Source organism: Acyrthosiphon pisum, chromosome X, assembly GCF_005508785.2.
Source record: "Acyrthosiphon pisum isolate AL4f chromosome X, pea_aphid_22Mar2018_4r6ur, whole genome shotgun sequence".
NCBI classification, from domain to species: Eukaryota; Metazoa; Arthropoda; class Insecta; order Hemiptera; family Aphididae; genus Acyrthosiphon; species Acyrthosiphon pisum.
In genome coordinates this window covers 87532646-87549680 of record NC_042493.1, presented here as the reverse complement: position 1 = coordinate 87549680, position 17035 = coordinate 87532646, and the positions used below count along the sequence as shown (strand labels likewise).

Below are 17035 nucleotides of genomic sequence, written 5' to 3'. Positions count from 1 at the left end.
AAAATGAAGATTCTTTTAAAAAAAAGTTTTAAAATTTGACATCTTATCCCTCAACTTTTTAATTTTGTATCTGTTTCTGAAGTACCGACCTATACAAATGTTTAATATTTTCTGTCCAGCATGATAAAACGTAGTCTTTTGACTCTCTGATCTCTGGATAAACAGAGTATACAGTATACATAATATAAATAATATACACAAAATATAAATACTAAAAAGTAACGTTTAATATTCTTTAAATTTAATATTGTAGGTTGGTATTTGAAATTAAAGAATGAAAAAATAATTACTGTATTGCATTTACTCTTAATTTGGAACCCATAAATGTCACGCTTTGTTATGTTAAAATATGTCTATGAATAATATTTTTCAAATTACAACAATTTAACTAAATTTTTCATTTAAATAACCAATTTTATAAAAATGTACACTTTAAATTGTTATATAAAAAATAGTGTATAATATGTTTTTTGATATTTTAAGAATGGCGCAAGATTATCTTACGAGGAACCTTGTACTACATTGAAAAGTCTAAGCTAATTGAATTATAAATTTTTCACTAATAATTTGTACATTATCGTGATTCTGACAAAATTTGTCAAAATTTTATTTTAAATATGTTACCTATGTAGCTATTTTCGATATTCTTTAACCACTATAATCATAACTTACGACGAATCGTATTTTAGGACACATTTTTTTTATATACATTTATAAAAAATAACTAAAACAATTCAAACATTTCAAATGTTTGTTAACAGCTTAAAACTAATCTAAATATTTTAAATTCTCATATAATTTCTTAGTACGTATAAGATGGATAATAGTACACCTAATGTTTCAAGTTAGATACTAGTGTACTACGATTAATATTATTTGAATAATAACAAAATAATAAAACATATTTGAGAATAAATCGTTATTGATACGTTTAAGTATCCTATGTCATCAATATTTGAACTTTAATGGCTCTTAAAAATGAATACCTACGGCTTTACAATATATATATATTTTTAATTCTCATGAACTTTTAAATTTATGTTTTTTACGCCCATTGTTACCAAATAATAAATAAACTTGTATACATTTACAGCTAAAAAGTATCACATACGCATAACAAAGACTTAATATTAAAATGGTATGCACTTGCATGGTCTGATTAATTCAGCATAGCCTTCGTTTATCTTTATAAAAAAATTGGCCAAAACTTAAGAGGTTTATTTTTTAATAAAACTACATTAACTGTATAAGTATTTTAAATAATTGACAACGACATAATATCCAAAAATAAGGTAAGATATAAATATATTTTTTTTATCCTATTTAAAGTATGGGTAAAAAATAAAACCATTTATAAAATTATAAATTATTTTAAAAATAAACTATAGGTATTTTAAATGTTATTTAGGTGTATAATTTTTTTTTTCATAATCTAAGGCCGGGTCCCATAAAGAACAGCCTGTACATATTTTGTTACTGACTCTGTAATTTACCGGCCCTGTAAGGTTTTAATGATTGTGTAAACTATGCTAGTATTGAATAAAGAAATATTAAATTATTGATAACCGTGGTTACCAAATAAATTAGGCCATAAGAAGCTATGAGTTTTTCTTATCATAATAATAATTTTACCGATCTATAAGTAGTTATAGATGCAAGATCTTATCTGCAGTTTACAGGTCCGGTAGCCGATAATTTACAAAACCGGTAACTTTACCGAGCGTTCAAGCACAGATCTGTAAGTCGTTACAGAACGTTTATGCATCCCGGCCTAAGACTACAACTGCGTAACTAAGTGGAAAAGTTATAACGCATGTTTATCAAAACGTAATTTTAAATGAATATTTGTATGATTTACGATATTGGGTGTATATGTTAAACTCAATTTCAATTGTAAACAATATTGGGTAAAAATATAATTAACAATATTCAATTTAATATAAAAATTATTTGAGAAAAATATGCTAAATTAATTTCTATTGGTTCATTGGGATGTCTTTTTGAGAGAGAGAAAACTATTAAGAGTTCAATTTATTTCATTGGATAACCAGTTGACATTTTTAGCATGTAACATAATATCATGTAGTACGTATTAAAAAAATTATAATTGTACAAATTATATTATTTACCATGTGTAATCCATAAAGAACTTTAGCCATAGCGACAATTCTATCCGCAACCTCATCGACTTGTTGTGGTTTAATTTCAGTAGTTCCTTTTTTGCTTCCTAGCTTTGAGTATAAATAGTGTTGCCAGGACATTTCGTCAGCCGGATCCAATTTATCGGGTAATGTCAATTGAATTTTGACAAATTGTATCACGTCGTAGTCTGGCATTCTCTGGAATTGATTTAATCAAACAAACATAAGAATATTATTTGTTATTGTTCATTACTTATGTTTTTACTTTTAAAAATCTATCCTTGCAATGTTGAACTAATTCTTGTTCTCTTCCTGCGAACAAATTTAAACCAACTGGCAGTAATCGTTTAAGACAAGCAACCATCAATGATGCTTGAATTTCTTTTTCCTTGTCACGTTTCTTATCCCTATGTTTTTTCTTTTTCTATTGATGAAAAATAAACAAAGCTGAGTATAAGCTATACAAACGGATAAAAATAAAACGTTGAATCATACCTTTCCAGTTGATCCGCCTAACGATGTTTCTGATATAACAGCCGATCTCCGTGTAGCCGTTGGCATAATAAGTATCATGTTGTCAATTTCATTCGCAGAAATAAAGTTTTGTTCTTCCCGTAAAAAGTATTGAGATTTGGACCAAATGTTGAATATTTCAGATACGTGATTGTATAAATCTTCAGCATTTGATATGTTATTACGTAACCAGTGATTGCGTTGAAGATCCACGTATTTTATGAGGAGTGGGTAAAACGCATAAATATCCCTAACAACTAATTGCCAATCTTCTTGTATTTGAGCTTCGATCTAAAAAAAAAAATTCAAGGTATATAATAATCAATAAATAATAAAGGTCAGATTAGGTTAATAAAATACTTGGGACGTATCATCTGTAGACGATTTTATAAATCCTCTTAACGACTCTTCTTTATGGTACAACGTTTCTGTACGTTTTTTAACTCGTTCCGCAAGTGGTAAGAATGGATCTTTTAATAATTCTTCTGAAGAATTAATAATTATTTGTTGTGTATAAGCTGCAATGGTATTGAAAATATTATAATTTATTATGAAATTCACTATTATTAGTTCATCAGTTTTACACGTTTTGATAAAATAATAGGTACAATTAGTAACTATTACTAATTGATAAAACTAACCTGCAATTTGCGTCATCCAAGGGGCGTTATCGTTCCCAATATTTTTTTTTATTAATTTTAAAACATTTTTCAATAGGCAGTTCATATGTTCACTAGTCACCATTGTGACATGATTACTGAAATTAATATTACTATTTATAATAATTTATTGAATTGACTATTAAATCACTACAATCAATCGTTCCCATCATAGGAATTATAAGCAGTAATAAAAATAAATATTGGGGTAGTATATGTGCTTAAGTATTTAATGTGCTTGTAACTCTTGTAAGTTGAAGACCTTCGTGAAAATTATCTTAGAAAATGTATTATTTACGTATATTAAAAACTCTATAATAATACATTATTATGAATTCAATAATATTTATTATATACTAGCTGACCCCGTGCACTTCGTTGCTCGTTAAATGTACCAACTCTATATGACCCAAAATTTATTTAATTCGTTATTTAATATTTGGTGGATGGCGTTCAAAACGTATCTTAACTTTTTCGTTGCCCGGAGTAAAAATTCTGATTCGTAGCAGTATATAATCAGGCTGGCAATCTACCTGCGGTAGATCGCGGACCCCGTGCTGTTTGTACGTAAGTGTATGATTTCAATCTAGAGTATCAATGTTATACCAAATTTATCGTTTTGTTTGTCGGACAAACATCGTGACACGGGCTTTTCATAATGGTATAAGATGGCTGACCCGGCAATGCTATTGCCGTATATTTGAAACAATTATAAAATACATTTGGACATGAGTAAAATATTCTTTTCGTTGGTCGTCCATACTAATTCGAAGGTTTGGTAAAAGAATTTTCGAAATCGGTTCTGTAGTTCCAGAGATTACTTTCAACAACGATAACTAACAACTCCTCTTTATATAATAAAGTATAGAATTATATATATATATATATTGACAAAAAAAATAATACAAATCAACAACCATGCCCGATTACCAATAGTAACCAATATATAATCACTGTTGCGCCACTGTTGTATTTTTTACATCCAGATTTCCTACTTTTCCGGTGGATTTTCATAAAATTGTCTTTCGTATAAACCTTCTCCTGGAAATTACGAACATTAAAAAAAAATATTTGAGCCAAATCGGTCCGGCCGTTCTCGATTGATGAATTGTTATACATTTTTGTCTCCATTTTTATATATATAGAAAACACGCACACCACTCATCACTATCCAACGTCATGGGGCATAAATCTAACGCTAGACTTATATCTCCAGTCCGGATTTACTTAAGTGGACGTTACAGTGAGATATTTTGTTGTCTCCGTCTTACAAGTGCGTAATATAGCCAATTTCACACTCAGCAGCTGATCATCTTTAATTCCGTTAGTTTAAAAATTAAAATGAATTCACTTCTTATACAATTTAAAGGTAAAATTATTATATTAGAAATGACACAGGTTTTTTTATTTAATTTTAATTTTAAAGTGAGTTCTGAGAATTTTAAGATGATCAAACAATTTACAATTTTTTAATACTCATAACTCGCTTTAAAATTAAAATATAATAAAAAGCCTATGTTATTGCCTGGATAATCTTGCCTTTTAAGTCGTATAAGAGGTCAATTTACTCTAATTTTTAAACTAACGAAAATAAACATTATCTGCTGAGCATAAAATTGTCTATGTTATGCAGTTGTAACTTGTAAGACTGAGACAACAAAATATGTCACTGTAACATCCACTTAAGTATAATTTGTAAGACGGCGCATTATACAGGCAATTTAGGGACATTGCGGAGTTGAAACTGAGTATTGGGAAATATCGTTTCACTATCTTACATGACGTATTTGTGTAATATTATTTTTTACTTAAACATATTTTGTTGATCATGTATTGTTGTTTTCTAATTATGTAAACTAATAAATTTAAATTGCTATGAAATAATTGTTAGTTATGTTAGATTTAGCCAGTAATTTTAAGTTTATATTAGGACAGCAACGCATAATTCACTTGTCTGAACATTTATATAGTCTAAATAATCACTGCCCAATGACCATCTGAACGGGGTTGTTATTATTGGAATATACGTTTTTTTTCTTTTGTTTTCTATTTGTGTGATTTTATGTTTTTGGTATATATTTTAAACTAATAATTTATAGTCAAACTCCTATATTATCATTGGGTATGGTAATAAAATTAAGTCCGTAATTTAATTTTATACAGACCTATTATTTTATATAAAATCATTAATTTCTTTTACTAAATGTTGAACAAATGTTAACCGTGAAAATTACATCTATACTGATACATTACAAAAAATTACCTATTGATTCATAATTTAAAGGAATTAAAAATGAAATTCAAATTATAAAAAAATTAATATACGGTCTATTGATTTAAGATTCGCAACATTTAACTATTTTAAATATGACCGATTTTCTTTTGATTATTCTTTTCAATTTTTTTTGTTGATAGTATTAAGTAATGCAATAGTTACCCTGTGGTCAGAGCAACATTATCTGGACCTTGTGCCCACCAGTACGGTAAGTATGAACACAACAATGGTAAAATAACATCAATTATATGTGGTGCGTCTGCGTATGTTTTTTCTGATTCGATAAACTGATCAACTTCGTTTAATACCGTTTCTAGAGTGGGCATAGTGCCTTCCATTCTCGACATTATATCTAAAAAACAAAATCACCCCATTGCCCATTGGTTATACAACAAAATGTTTGTTAAATATTGTAATTAGATTTACCTTGAGCTTCCAATGAACTATCAGCAAATCGATTAAGAAGTGAATATTGGTTGTGTTTATTCAGATGAGGTTCAAGGAAAGCCACGGGAAATGTTGAACTAAATGCACCCAAACAACTACCGAAAGCCGGACGATGTCTTTCCAACTGTACTTTTAAATATTTTCTAAATTACAATAAACTATTAGTAGGAAATTATATCTATGATATTTTTATTTTACATTTTCTTATTACCTATCATGTGTCAAAGATGTATCTGTACCAAGGGTATACAGACTACTCAACATTTTATAAGCGGCTACTTGAATTTCGTTCACTATTTTAAACAGAATGTACAAATAATTAAGTTGTATAATACAACATTAAATTGTATCAATATTTCTTACACAATAGCTCGTTTCCGTATTCGTATGCAGCTAAATGATCAAAAAGTGATGACAAGACTGGCAAAATTACGTCATTAACATAAAATAGTGAAGTCGATGTTTTCAAATGAGTTCCTCGTAGATAGCAATAACGACTCTAAAAATAGTAAAATCATAAAAATATATTTTGATAGTCTTAATTGAATTAATTGTTTTTGTATAATAATTGTGCATACATCGTGCAAATTTTGAATTGTATGTTCCAAATCATCAGCAATGTTATGGAAAAATGTGAGCATTGAAGTTCTAATAAATTCCGGACAGTTTTTCACGAGTGATCTATACATATGAAATATAATATTATAACGTACATTTGTATTATTCTAACAATTTTTGAATTTACTTGGCATCAATAGCTTTGACAAGTACTTGTAGACATCGTACGGTTATACGGACATCAGCTCCGAAGGCCATTAATTTAGATCTCAAAAGATTAGCTAACTTACAAAATAAACTAAAATACAAAATAGTTATGAATCATAAAATATATCAAATATCCATTTAAAAAAATTACTTTACCTAGCGACCATTTCCTTTTCCTTTAACGAAGCTGCACCCAAGACACTTGAAGCCGTTGCAACCGTTATGAAGTAATTTCTATGAGTGCTAAAATATTTCTCAACTAACGGTAGCACAACCTGAAATTGGTAAAAGGTAATACTTTGTATATTTCGTAATAAGAATGAAATTCAGACATACTTTGGAGAAAAATTTAATATCTCTTGTACATATTTTGAAACTAGAACGCCTGCTAAATGTACCCGAAGGTTTTAAAAGTTTCATATTTATTGATGCTCTGTCAATGTAATGAATCAATTTTTCAAGCAAACTATATGAAAATCGAAGTTCCCCTGTTGACGCAGCAGCCAATTGTTCAGCTTCTGAGGGTCCTCCATTACGGTTAGGCCTAAAAATAACAATAACACATAATTATTTAACTTGATTTAATAATACTATAAATAATAGTAAAATTAATGATTTTGAGCATCTACCTGTGTAATTTATAACCTTGGTACTGCAAGTATTTAAGAAACTCTTGGGAGCGTTCTCGGTCTTTCTTCTTTTCTTTATCAGTTAGCAAATCATACGGAACCAATTGATTATGAATACCCCCTCCTAAATTTAAAATTATTTTATTTTTTAGGATTCTATTGCAAAATAGTCAAAAATTTACCACACAACATAACTTCTTCTTTCTTCTTCTTAGCCCAAATATCATGGGAATTCTCTGCTAACCTTTCTGCCATATTTTGCATTTCTCTGGTGAGTGTAAGGTTAGTCATGTCTATGGGATTTGGATGGTAGTCAAATGGTGTTACATTTTCCTACAAACATATATTACACCTATTCAATATTATATAATTCGCTAACATATGATACCTATGAATAAACTACACACATTAGATTTTGATTGACGTCGAACAGATCCTCTATTGTTCAATGGTGCATCGTTCTCTGAATGTTCAATACTCCATCCTATTGCAAGTAATGCTTTGAGAGATTCTCTTACAGGTTCTTTGTACAATTCTTTTTCCTAATACAATCGATATAAGAATTAATTTACATAACGTTAATACTATTTTCATTTTTAAATATAAATTATTCAGGAAAAAAATATAATTATTAAACATAGGTAACGTTTTTAAAGGCTAATTTAAAGTAATATACGATAGTAGTATACAATGACTATATTTATTTTTTCAACTAAAATTACAATTAAAACTTACGTATTCACTCAACATCATGTATGGTTTAAGCCGAGGATGACTTTTATTGACATCATTAAACTGTTCACCATAAACCCATCCATTTTCCAATTTACGATTTGCCCATGCATCGTGATAATGTTCTGAGAACTTATGTACAATGGAGTTCAAGTCATTATCAAGAACAATGCTAAATTAAATAACCAACAGTTAAAACAATTTGATTACAATTTTAAAAAACCTATTTATTGAAAATACCTATTCGTGTTTATTGGTTGTGGGTTATAAGGTCCATCGGAAGGGCCTTGAATATTTTGTTTTGATCCATACCATTCATCATCATGATTTTTCGATAATGAATAATCTGGGGGCAAAGCACATCCAATTGCTGACAAACAAGGTAATGCTTTTCCAAAAAGCTCAGGATCGTAGTCCTATATATTAAAAGAAAATTTATAAATTGTATGCAATCCGAAGTAAAAACAAAATATACCATTTTTGACAAAGAATCAAATATGTTACTGAATAACATCATCGTTAATCGTTTTTCTTCGTCGCTAGAAGCTCCGTATATTCCTTGACCGCCTGTTGACCCATAGTATTTTGCACACCGATCGTAATGCAAAGTTAACAACTACAACACATGATTTAACAGATATAATGTACTTCTAACATAAGTAATGTTTAACATACATATTTTTTATCATGTATTTCAAATTAATATGAAACATTTAAATTTATAAATACATACTCTAAGTGCTACAGTTGTATACTCCGATAAATTTGAAACATCAACTGTAAGTTTTCTCAGTAGTTTTAATAACATACTTGGTTGCATTTGACTAAAAGTAATTACAATTTATATTTATGATGGCGTTTATCAATTATTATTAAATATTTTTTTATTTTACTAAATACCTAGTTAATGCCACTAAGAAGTCTGAAACAGCTTCTCGTTGTCCTTTTGTTAACATTCTATTTTTAGATAATCTGTATACAGTGTGTAACGTTGCATCTAATAAATTAGCATAATTATCGGACTCGCTATAGAATTTCGAATGACCTATGAGTAATGGTAATACTGAATTTCCAATATATCTATTCATTGCCAATGCCATGTCTGATTCAAGTCCGTCATTCTATACAATTAAAGAATACAGTTAATATAGTAAGTTATTTAATTTGTTTATAAATACTAATATTAAAAATGTAATACTCTGTCAAGCATTGTCGCTGTACGTAGATCTGGCAAAAATGCTTCCTCGAGTAATGTGAAAAATAACTCTTGCATTTCGATACCATACACACGTTCTAAAAATAGAACAACGCTTTGTTTGTGTCCTGGTATTAACCCTGAAGGCATATCACTCTTTGGCCTATCTTGACCAGCAGCTGGATTCTGTAGGGTAAATCTAAGACTAAGAACGCCATGTAAGTCTTCGAGCGGTACCAATGATCGAAGAATGGCTCTTGCTCGTAAAGATTCATTTTTTCCCTTTACAAAATATAAATAAATAAATAGAAACTTACTGGTATTAAATTATATTGTTAATTTGAATTGAAAAGCTAGTGTTCACATAACAAATATAGCTTTTTTTTAATATATATCTTTGGTAAAAAAGATTCAACTACAAAGGTTTTAAGCCTACATACACAATAGCTATAAAGTATAAATAAATCTTAATATACATTATGTCCTCATTGGTACATAATATTACGATATCGATGTTTGGGAAGATTTATAATTTATGTTTTAGATTTATTGTGTTTTATGGAATTCTCCCCAACATTCCTTTTACATTCATTTCGATAGCCACTCTCATTGCCTCCAAGCCACCTCTCCTAATAACATGATCAAACCATCTCAACATATTCCCCTTGATTTTGTCTACAATTGATGCTATGCCTAAACTACTAGCCCTAACTAATTAATTTCTTATTCTATCCTCCCAGTTACTCCACACAGCCACCTTACCATTCTCATATCTGTTAAACTTAACTACTGTTTTGTTTTATAGTCCACAAAAATCCCAATCCATACAACAAGACTAGCCTCACAACTGCTTTATGAGATCTACCATTTAATCTCAACGGCATTCTGCTGTCACACAAAATACTTGACGTTTCCATCCACTTCATTTATCCACACATAGTTTTTATTTTTGATGTCATCCCTAAAACATCATTCTTTTTTACACCAATCCTAAGTATTTACTAAATTATATTGATAGTAGTTTATAGATGCCTCGCTCCATAAATATCTCTTTTACTTCCTCTAAAAGCATAAATAATTGCCTCTGTTTTATTCCTACTTTAACTATTACTACCGTTACTAATGAGAACCAGTAAGCCAGTACGGGCTCAACAATGAACCCCCGTGCGCACCTAATCTCACTCTAAATTTTTACGTTTCTCCATATATATTCTTCTCTCTTGTTGTTGCTCTTGGTACTTATTTCCTTCTTAACGTCTACCACAATACCTCTCAAGAATCTCAAAAGCCTTCTTCAAATCTATAAACAGTTAACACCATACAAAAATACCTTTTCATCTCCTTGTATTTCTTCACAATCTGTCTGATACAAAAAATCTGTTCTATTCGTCGATCATAAGCCCAAACTGATTCCTCGAAATCGTACTCTCATTTCATACTCACTTTTCAATCAACTTTACCCAAATTTTCATTCTTTGATATTTATATGTTTTGTACCTCTATAATTTCAACACACTTGTATATCTTCCTTGTCTTCCAAAATGTGTACCAAAATACTTTTTTCCCATTAATCTTGCATTTTCCTTTTTGGCTAAAATCTTATGAAAGAATCCAGTTAATTGCCTATTGCTGAAATCACTTAACATCATCTATACCTCTTTTAGAATTCCATTAATTCATCCTACCGTTTTCTTCTTCTTTTACTTTCTAACCACATTCCTCCTCACTATTTACGTCCACGATATCAAGATTCCACGCTACCTCTTTCAATTTCCTACCTGAGAAATGTTCCATTCAATTGCACTTCGTACAAATTTTTCCGTCTTTATTTCACATTCTCATAACTCGTCAGATTTGTATTATAAGCCCGTTTCGCGGTATACCAAACATTCCGAAAATCCTGGTACTTTTTACTCGTGTCTTATTCAACTTCCAATTCTCTTTATTTTATTCTCAGCTTACATACATGTCATCTTAACTTTTGCTGCTCTAACTGCACTATTTGATTCTTTATTTAGTCTTTTAATTTATATAACTACTCATCCTCCATCTATCGTTCTGCCTTTTTTTAAATTAAGGTTTTATCTTTGCTATTATTTCCTGTACCCTATTATGTTACAGCCACCATCCTGTGTCATACTACCTATATTCTCATCAACAATATCAACTGCACTACTTTTAAATACATTTTCTGCCCTATTTCAGACTTTATACTTCAGTTACACATTTTTGTTCATATTTATCTGTTAGCTTTTACCATTTAATTCTTGGCTCATTGTCTAACATTGCTCATTGCTTTCATCTTGATCACTATCCTTTCTCTACACCACAACTTTAATACCAGAAACCTATGTAATGTCAATAATCTTTCTTCTAAAATAACTTTAAAATGTTAACACTTTTTTAAACTCTCTCTTTTTCATATAAAACTATATATACCCAAGTGATATATTCCTCTTCTCTCTTATGTGTTGTATAATATTCCTCTCGCTTCCTATACAACTGTTTATGATTTCTAACTTATACGCCTGTGCAAACTTTAGTGTCTACTATTTTTCCCATCTCATTCCTCCAAAACCATAACCTCTATGTACACTTTGGCTGCATCAAAAAACTTTATACTTATGATGTCGACTCCAAAATGTTCGATGGACAAAATCCGCACACGTCATACGTTCATTGTATAGCGAAATACCACGCACCTATATTTATGTACAGACTAGATGTATTCCTAACTATTATTATTACCACGTTTCCTATCTTCTCATATAAATATCACACCCAATCCATTGCTCATAGTAGTATGCACCAGAGTATAGTATACCCCTTACCAATTTCTTTTTCTCTTAGTCCTTTTCACTTTGTTTCCTAAACACAAAAAATAATCACATTTATTCTATTCAATACACCAACTAGTCCGCTACTTCTATCAATTAATACATTCCATGAACCTTCTCTTAATTTTTACTTCACACCCATAAGTTAGCATGGTTTTAAATCCTGAGGTGTATTTGCTTTCCCTATACTTTCCATCATGAGCGTTGGGTAGGACGGTGCACATAACTGGTGCAACTACTACAGAAGTCTGGCTGATACCCGTCACACGTTCCTCCGGCTATTAATTACTCCATCTTTGTTGTTGCCCATCACCTTTTGTCTCTAAAAACATCCAATATGACCGCCTATATTCAGTTCTAAATATCGCATTCTTTTGACGTATTATAAACCAGCTATCAACGATCGACCTGACGCAACCTAATTTTAATTACCACTTACGACAGACATGAAGTATCGATAGAAACATTGTAATCCCGTGCTGCAAGGTTATATTCGAGATATTTTAATTAGAAATTGTATTAAATTAAGTATACGTAATAATGTCTGTTAATTTTAAATTATGCTATTATGTTAGGTATTTAAATTATACAAATATTTATAAAAGTAGTATTATTTATTGGGAATATTTTTATAACTTTTTATTGAAAGTATTGCACGCATATTGTGTAAGGGGAATAAAAAAAAAAACTAAATACATATACTATCCATGAAGTTGGCCGCACAATGTGTAAATATTGGCTCCAAATTTTGTCGAAAATGTGTAAGTCTTTGTAAGTTTAAGTATGCAAAATTTGGTAATTTGTAAGTACAACTGTTTTCAATCATCCTCAAAAGCTTAAATCATGGCTTTCCACGAAACTTGGCCGTTTTAGCGGATCAAAGTTTTTGACAATGCCAAAACGGCATTGAAAATTTGTAAGTATTTGTAACCACAAATTTAAAATGTGTAAGTCACCCTTCCCTTAACTATCCTTAAAAAGAAGTTGGCCATGCTTTATCGAACTTTTTGAACTAAGACTATTCCAAATCATCCTGTGCAATTTGTAAGCACGAATTTAAAATTTGTAAGTCATCTCTCTCTTATTTATTCCTAAAAATAAGTTGGTCAAAAATGAATAAAAACAAAAAAACCTAATTAAATTAAAAAATATCTTAATAGGATACAAAATTTAAAAATGATAAAAAACAGCTAAATAAAAAATTGGTATTATTATTTATCATTTAATTATTATAATTAAATGTAATGGTAAACGTAATAGTTAAAATTATAAGCAAATATTGTTTAATAAGAGATATATAGGTATCAAGAATAAGGTGTATAAAAAAATATATATAATAAAAATGTATTTAGATATTCGTTCTTCTTACCAGTGATATTACCGAACTGTCCGGCGCACAACGTCCTAGTAAGTCAACAAGAGTACAGTAAAAGTTTAAAATAGCAGCTCCTGTATCAATATAATCTTCATCTTCGTCGGATTCCGGAAGTGGATGATCTAGTTGAATATTCTCTTGGTTTCCCGATTCTTCTAAGAACTTCCTCCGTTCTGTTATTCTCTCAGACATCTAAAATAGTTTGAAATATAATAAGATAGTTTTGTAAAATAACACAAAAAATATAGTACTTTATTAGCATCAATTATGGCACGTAAAAGTCCTTCTCCTTCTCCTCTTAATGCAGGACCCAAACACTCAGGCCTGCGTATAAGCAATCGAATAACTAAATTGGCATTTTCCTCTACGCTTTCTCCTGTTTGAAAATAATTTAACAAAATATTATACTGTAGTTTAAAGATAATTTATCATTACAAACCATTGACCCAAACGCAAAATCGTAGAAAATCTAAATATCTTTCCCCTTCTACTGGATCCCAGCCTAAATCAGGATATCCCTTTTCAATCAATTCTGAATTCGACTGTAAACCACACCGAGACAAATATATCGCGATTTTTTCCAAATAATGTTCCCTAAAAATATAATTCAAAATTACCGTTAAAAATAATTAGTAAATAATATTCAAATCGATAATGTAAAATTATTTAGTAATAAATAGTCTATACAGGAAATAGCTTAACATACGAATTTTTATTCTGACCAATAATTTTTATTTTTATTGGACGATCACATTTATTTATAGTATTCATTGAGTTAATAACTTTTGCTATAAACGGTACTGATATTGTGATACAATTTTATAAATTGAATGAATACTTTTACTTAAATAATCATACACTTTTCATTTTTTTTTTAAAATACCAGAAATATGATATTCGAAATATATGATTTTCAATAAATTATTGTTATACATTAATAAATTATAATTAACAAAATCAGATTCAAAAAATAAGAGTATAAAATACTAGACAAAAAAATCAGTTAGTACGACGTTATAGTAGGCATTGATACTCATGTTAGAAGGTCGTGAAAATCCATTTAAATATAATGAATAAATCAAAATAACTATTTTTCAATTTTTTCCTGGGTAAACTTATTATTATATACAGACTAATCATGAAAATATAATAAATTATAATTATTATTCTCGATGCAAAAAAATATCTTTATAAATAATTTAATTTTTTCACAGACCTCTTTCAATGTGAATATTGTTATGATTGATTTTATTCTTACATACCTCAACGCTAATGCAAGTTCAGTATTTTCCATGAGCGATGAATAAGCAACATCGAGTGGCGTACTTCCTCTTAATGACGGTCTAGAAAGTAAAATGTTACTATTTTCTAGTAAAAATGAAAAATGATCAAACATGGCTTTTTGATTTTGCCTGGATGTACGGCAAAAGTAACACAAGAACCGACAACAAGCTACGACCATTTCATGCGATGTATCCTGTTGTACATAATATATTAAAACACATTTTCAATTTCTACGTGAATAGTATCAATAGTATTCTGCTGAAATAACCATATCCATATGTAATATTACCTTTTCTTTTGGAACGATTTCTCCGTCTTGTCCCGTTACAGGTGTTCCACCTGGCTGTGATTGGGCTTGAGCTCTCCTTCCTAGTGTGTTCATCATGACGGCCATAACATTTTCGTGCATCCGAAGAACTCTTATTAAATCAGGATGTTGGAAAAATGTGTGGTTATTTACCAGTTTCCTATAAAATAATTTTAAGATATAAAAAAATATCAATAATATAAAAGTACTATTATTATTACTATTACGTTAAGTAACACTGCATAACTATATTATTGTTGAAATATCTATAACAAGTACTATTACGAAAGTACAACATATTAAAAACGTACGTCCAGTAGTTCCGATTTTGTGTTGCTAGTTTAAATATTAAAGTGAATTGGCCTATTATCAAATACTTAAAGGTAAAATGTATATGTGTTCTTTGCTTGGTTTTTTACGATATTTTAAATTTTAAATTAATAGATAATGAGTATATAAAATAATAACATTTAAAAAGTATCATAACTGTCTTAAGATTTCAAATATTGTAAGAAAAACTAACAAGACATCATTTTCTTACCTTTATTATTGATAATAGGTAATTTTACTAATATTATATTGAATTTAACAACGCAACATTAGAACTGCTGAACTCAAATTTTCTTTTCCGTATGTGATACAGAGACTATATAATACGTGTGACGTCCTTTTAATCGTTATTCGGATTGTTAAAGTTTATTTAAAAAATATTAATATTCGTATCATAAAAAATTAACTCGTACCATAATCTTTCTCGCATCAATTCTTCTTCTTCTTGTGACATTTGCACAGGCAACAAAGAACGGATTTGACTAAGTCCAACCCACATTTGAGCAACGTCTTCTTTTGTTTTAAAGTTAATTACATATGTTTTCTCTAACGCACGAATCAATTCTCCTACACTATCATACTGTCTAACTAATAAACTAAAAAATAAAATAAATTAGTAAATGTTTTCAGTTTAGTTCATTACATATGGCCTGTGATATACGTAATAAATTGTTGACTGAAGTGTATGACGTGTATTATAGCAAACATGTTATGATAAATCGTACCTGAACATTTCTCTAACTAATTTTGGTGTTTCAATTTGAGTTTCTTCAGCCCACGATACTATAGTGGATATTAAAACTTTTCTAAATATTTCTGAAAAATTTTAGTAATAAATTAATAGAATTAAAGTGACACAATAAATATTATTCCTAAACATTTATTTTAATATTAAGTAATGACTAGTATCTAATACTGGTAGTAAAATAAAAAAAAAATTAGTGTTTTCTTTTAAATACATTTAGGTATATATTTCAATTTCTATTTCAACGTAAATTGTTATACTTAATCCATTTGGCTTAACAAAATATGCCATTTTATAAATGTCATATTATATAAGTTTGTATTTAATTATTTTGTAAATCATCAAATATATATTTAATTTAACTAACCTTCTGGTATTTTTTTTTCTTGTTCATTAAGACCATCTTCATTTCCTTCATCTTTCACAGCGTTTATAAAATTATAGAACTGTTTTATTTTACCTTCATTGTTTAGGTTATTCAAATCTGATTTCTACAATAACAAAAAATTATCAATTTTGAAAAATAGATTTGTTTTATATCATTATTAAAATTACATCATCTTCTGATTCTTGAAGAGCTACTAAAGATATTTGCTTCATGAGTTTCTCATTAAACTCGTTCATTCTTTCACGAAGATCATCACCAATCAAACAATTTTCTTTATCATCGCTGTCCAAATTTTTAAAGCCTAAAATTGCATTCATCTGAAATGAAAAAAATATTTTGTTTAATGTTATATGTGTTTCATAATTTATTTTATAAACATAGTGTCAACACCATAGGCGGAGATTTAGGGGGGG

At 29.1% G+C, this 17035-nt stretch overlaps 1 protein-coding gene across 1 annotated transcript in view; it reads right to left on the bottom strand.

Annotated features, from left to right (window-relative positions):
* The window catches only part of LOC100167965 (ryanodine receptor), a 57289-nt gene that overhangs the window by 17599 nt on the left and 22655 nt on the right, over positions 1 to 17035 (bottom strand). The window contains exons 40-70 of the mRNA XM_016806461.1: positions 16790 to 16939; positions 16602 to 16725; positions 16215 to 16305; positions 15903 to 16085; positions 15142 to 15319; positions 14831 to 15045; positions 14008 to 14162; positions 13820 to 13944; positions 13563 to 13760; positions 9360 to 9638; positions 9062 to 9282; positions 8895 to 8985; positions 8637 to 8777; positions 8402 to 8577; positions 8165 to 8333; positions 7837 to 7971; positions 7612 to 7762; positions 7430 to 7553; positions 7137 to 7344; positions 6957 to 7075; positions 6781 to 6891; positions 6614 to 6716; positions 6399 to 6534; positions 6247 to 6328; positions 6015 to 6178; positions 5751 to 5940; positions 3296 to 3411; positions 3015 to 3172; positions 2637 to 2945; positions 2407 to 2565; positions 2130 to 2339 (exon numbers count right to left, since the gene is read on the bottom strand). Coding sequence (XP_016661950.1) covers positions 2130 to 2339; positions 2407 to 2565; positions 2637 to 2945; positions 3015 to 3172; positions 3296 to 3411; positions 5751 to 5940; positions 6015 to 6178; positions 6247 to 6328; positions 6399 to 6534; positions 6614 to 6716; positions 6781 to 6891; positions 6957 to 7075; positions 7137 to 7344; positions 7430 to 7553; positions 7612 to 7762; positions 7837 to 7971; positions 8165 to 8333; positions 8402 to 8577; positions 8637 to 8777; positions 8895 to 8985; positions 9062 to 9282; positions 9360 to 9638; positions 13563 to 13760; positions 13820 to 13944; positions 14008 to 14162; positions 14831 to 15045; positions 15142 to 15319; positions 15903 to 16085; positions 16215 to 16305; positions 16602 to 16725; positions 16790 to 16939 — 4971 coding nt within the window. The remainder of the gene's footprint in view (positions 1 to 2129; positions 2340 to 2406; positions 2566 to 2636; positions 2946 to 3014; positions 3173 to 3295; positions 3412 to 5750; positions 5941 to 6014; positions 6179 to 6246; positions 6329 to 6398; positions 6535 to 6613; positions 6717 to 6780; positions 6892 to 6956; positions 7076 to 7136; positions 7345 to 7429; positions 7554 to 7611; positions 7763 to 7836; positions 7972 to 8164; positions 8334 to 8401; positions 8578 to 8636; positions 8778 to 8894; positions 8986 to 9061; positions 9283 to 9359; positions 9639 to 13562; positions 13761 to 13819; positions 13945 to 14007; positions 14163 to 14830; positions 15046 to 15141; positions 15320 to 15902; positions 16086 to 16214; positions 16306 to 16601; positions 16726 to 16789; positions 16940 to 17035) is intronic.